General features: G+C 36.9%; 1 protein-coding gene across 1 annotated transcript; it reads right to left on the bottom strand.

Moving 5' to 3' along the window:
• Positions 1-540: 540 nt before the first annotated feature.
• Positions 541-1070, bottom strand: LOC122729426 (60S acidic ribosomal protein P0-like). The gene is made up of 2 exons (XM_043968305.1): positions 812-1070; positions 541-755 (listed from the first exon to the last, which is right to left on the bottom strand). The coding sequence occupies exons 1-2, from the start codon at positions 1068-1070 to the stop codon at positions 541-543; spliced, it is 474 nt and encodes a 157-aa protein (XP_043824240.1).
• Between the last annotated feature and the right edge of the window lie 657 nt (positions 1071-1727).

The raw sequence follows: 1727 nt of genomic DNA, 5'->3' as shown, positions 1-1727 counted from the left end.
GAAACACAATAAAATGAGCTATGCCTTTATTTATGTGGAAGCCAGTTTTCAATTAAGTCAAAGAGGCAGAAGGGACATGAATAAAAGTGCCTACCCATATGATCCTGTATTTAAAGTGAAAATAAAATTTACATAAGTTTGCATAGTTAAAGAGGTTACTAGCAGGATGAGGAAGACTGGAGTGGATCAGGACATAGTTAGGGCTGGGCTAAATGGCAGTGGATGAGAGTACTGGGAGAGATTGTAGAAGACGGGATATGTTTCTAGGGTGATGATTTCATTTTATTTTATTTTTAAACGAGCATTTTTATTTCTTTGTTTCACAAATGATAACACCTGAAATAACTATCTTTGGGGTAATCAAACAGACCGAATATCATATCTCATTCTACTTTCATTTGCAACTTGGCTGGAGCAGTAGTAGCAGCTCGAGTCACTGTCTCTTTGGCAGCACCTGTAAATGCAGAAGGGTAAGCAAGTAAGGCCTTTGCTCTTTCAGCAAGTGTCAAGCTACTCAATTTCTACAACTACATACAAGACCTACTTGTACCCATTGGTGATACAGTAAAGTACTGATTTAACAGTTGGGTAATTAATCTGTAGACAGACATTAGCAATGTTACAGATACCCTTTAATAAGTGAAGGTGCAAAATCTCCTCCATGATGTCCATTTTAAGACTGTAGATGCTGCCATTGTCAAACACCTGCTGAATGATCAATCCAAAGGAGAACAGAGGTATATTAATTATATTCATTATATGTATGTATATGTATATATACATACGTATTATATTATATGTATATATATATATAGTATGGCTTTGCTGCCATTTACTTTGTCTCCAGTCTGCCTATCTCTCAAGATTCTTTTGATGCACCTGGAAATTTTGGTGGTGATATCCAAAGCCTGGAAGAACGAAGACTTCTCAGGATCTAAACAAGTCTTCTGAACTGCTACATTGAAATCACATGTGGAAATGGCATTGGCATGGATATTAGCTGGCATATTTTTGGCCAGAAGCATATCTTTATTCTCAATCAGAATTTCCATGTTGAACACAAAGCTCATATTTCCTTGGTTATTAGGCAGTAATTTCTCCAAAGCAAGATTGTTTTCCCCAGATGCCCATGAATGGACATCATAGTGATATTTTTTGTTTTGTTTTGGTTTGGTTTCTTTTGGTTTTCCCCATCAAGATTATACCTTCTGGGACAGCTAAGTGGTGTAATAGATAAAGCACCAACCCTGGATTCAGGAGGACCTGAGTTCAAATCTGAACCCAGGCACTTGACAATTACTAGCTGTGTGAACCTGGGCAAGTCACTTAACCCTCATAGCCCAGAAAAAAAGACTATATCTTCCTATGGAAGGACATCCAGATTTGCTGCATCTGCTTGGAATCTACATTATCTGCTCCCACAAAGAAGCACTTTGGTTGATTATCTGACATTTGTATGATCTTGAAGAAGTAATTTGATTTCCACATAGCCTTGTCTTCCTTGGGTATCTCAAAGGTGTTTTAAACTATTGACACTTGGGCTTTAAAGATGATGTCACTCATATGAGGACACCTAGGGAGAGCCTAGGGTACTAATTTTTTTAAATAGTTCACATCTATAAAATGTTGTAAGGTCTGTAAACTTTACCAGATCATTCCTGTGACTCAGATCTACAAATACTCATAATCCCTTTTTTCCATATAATATTCTAAGGATTAGAGACATA

The sequence above is a fragment of the Dromiciops gliroides genome, chromosome 5, assembly GCF_019393635.1.
Source record: "Dromiciops gliroides isolate mDroGli1 chromosome 5, mDroGli1.pri, whole genome shotgun sequence".
Taxonomy (NCBI): domain Eukaryota; kingdom Metazoa; phylum Chordata; class Mammalia; order Microbiotheria; family Microbiotheriidae; genus Dromiciops; species Dromiciops gliroides.
Note: the sequence above shows the minus strand (reverse complement) of the source record. Positions and strands in the feature narration are given on the sequence as shown.

Excerpts from the sequence above, each read along its gene's own strand:
- LOC122729426 (XM_043968305.1), bottom strand. The coding sequence starts at position 1,070 with ATGAGCTTTGTGTTCAACATGGAAATTCTGATTGAGAATAAAGATATG. Across the intron at positions 756-811 it reads TGGCAGCAAAGCCATACTAT|TGAATATAATTAATATACCT; the intron begins ATATATATATAC and ends ACATACATATAA.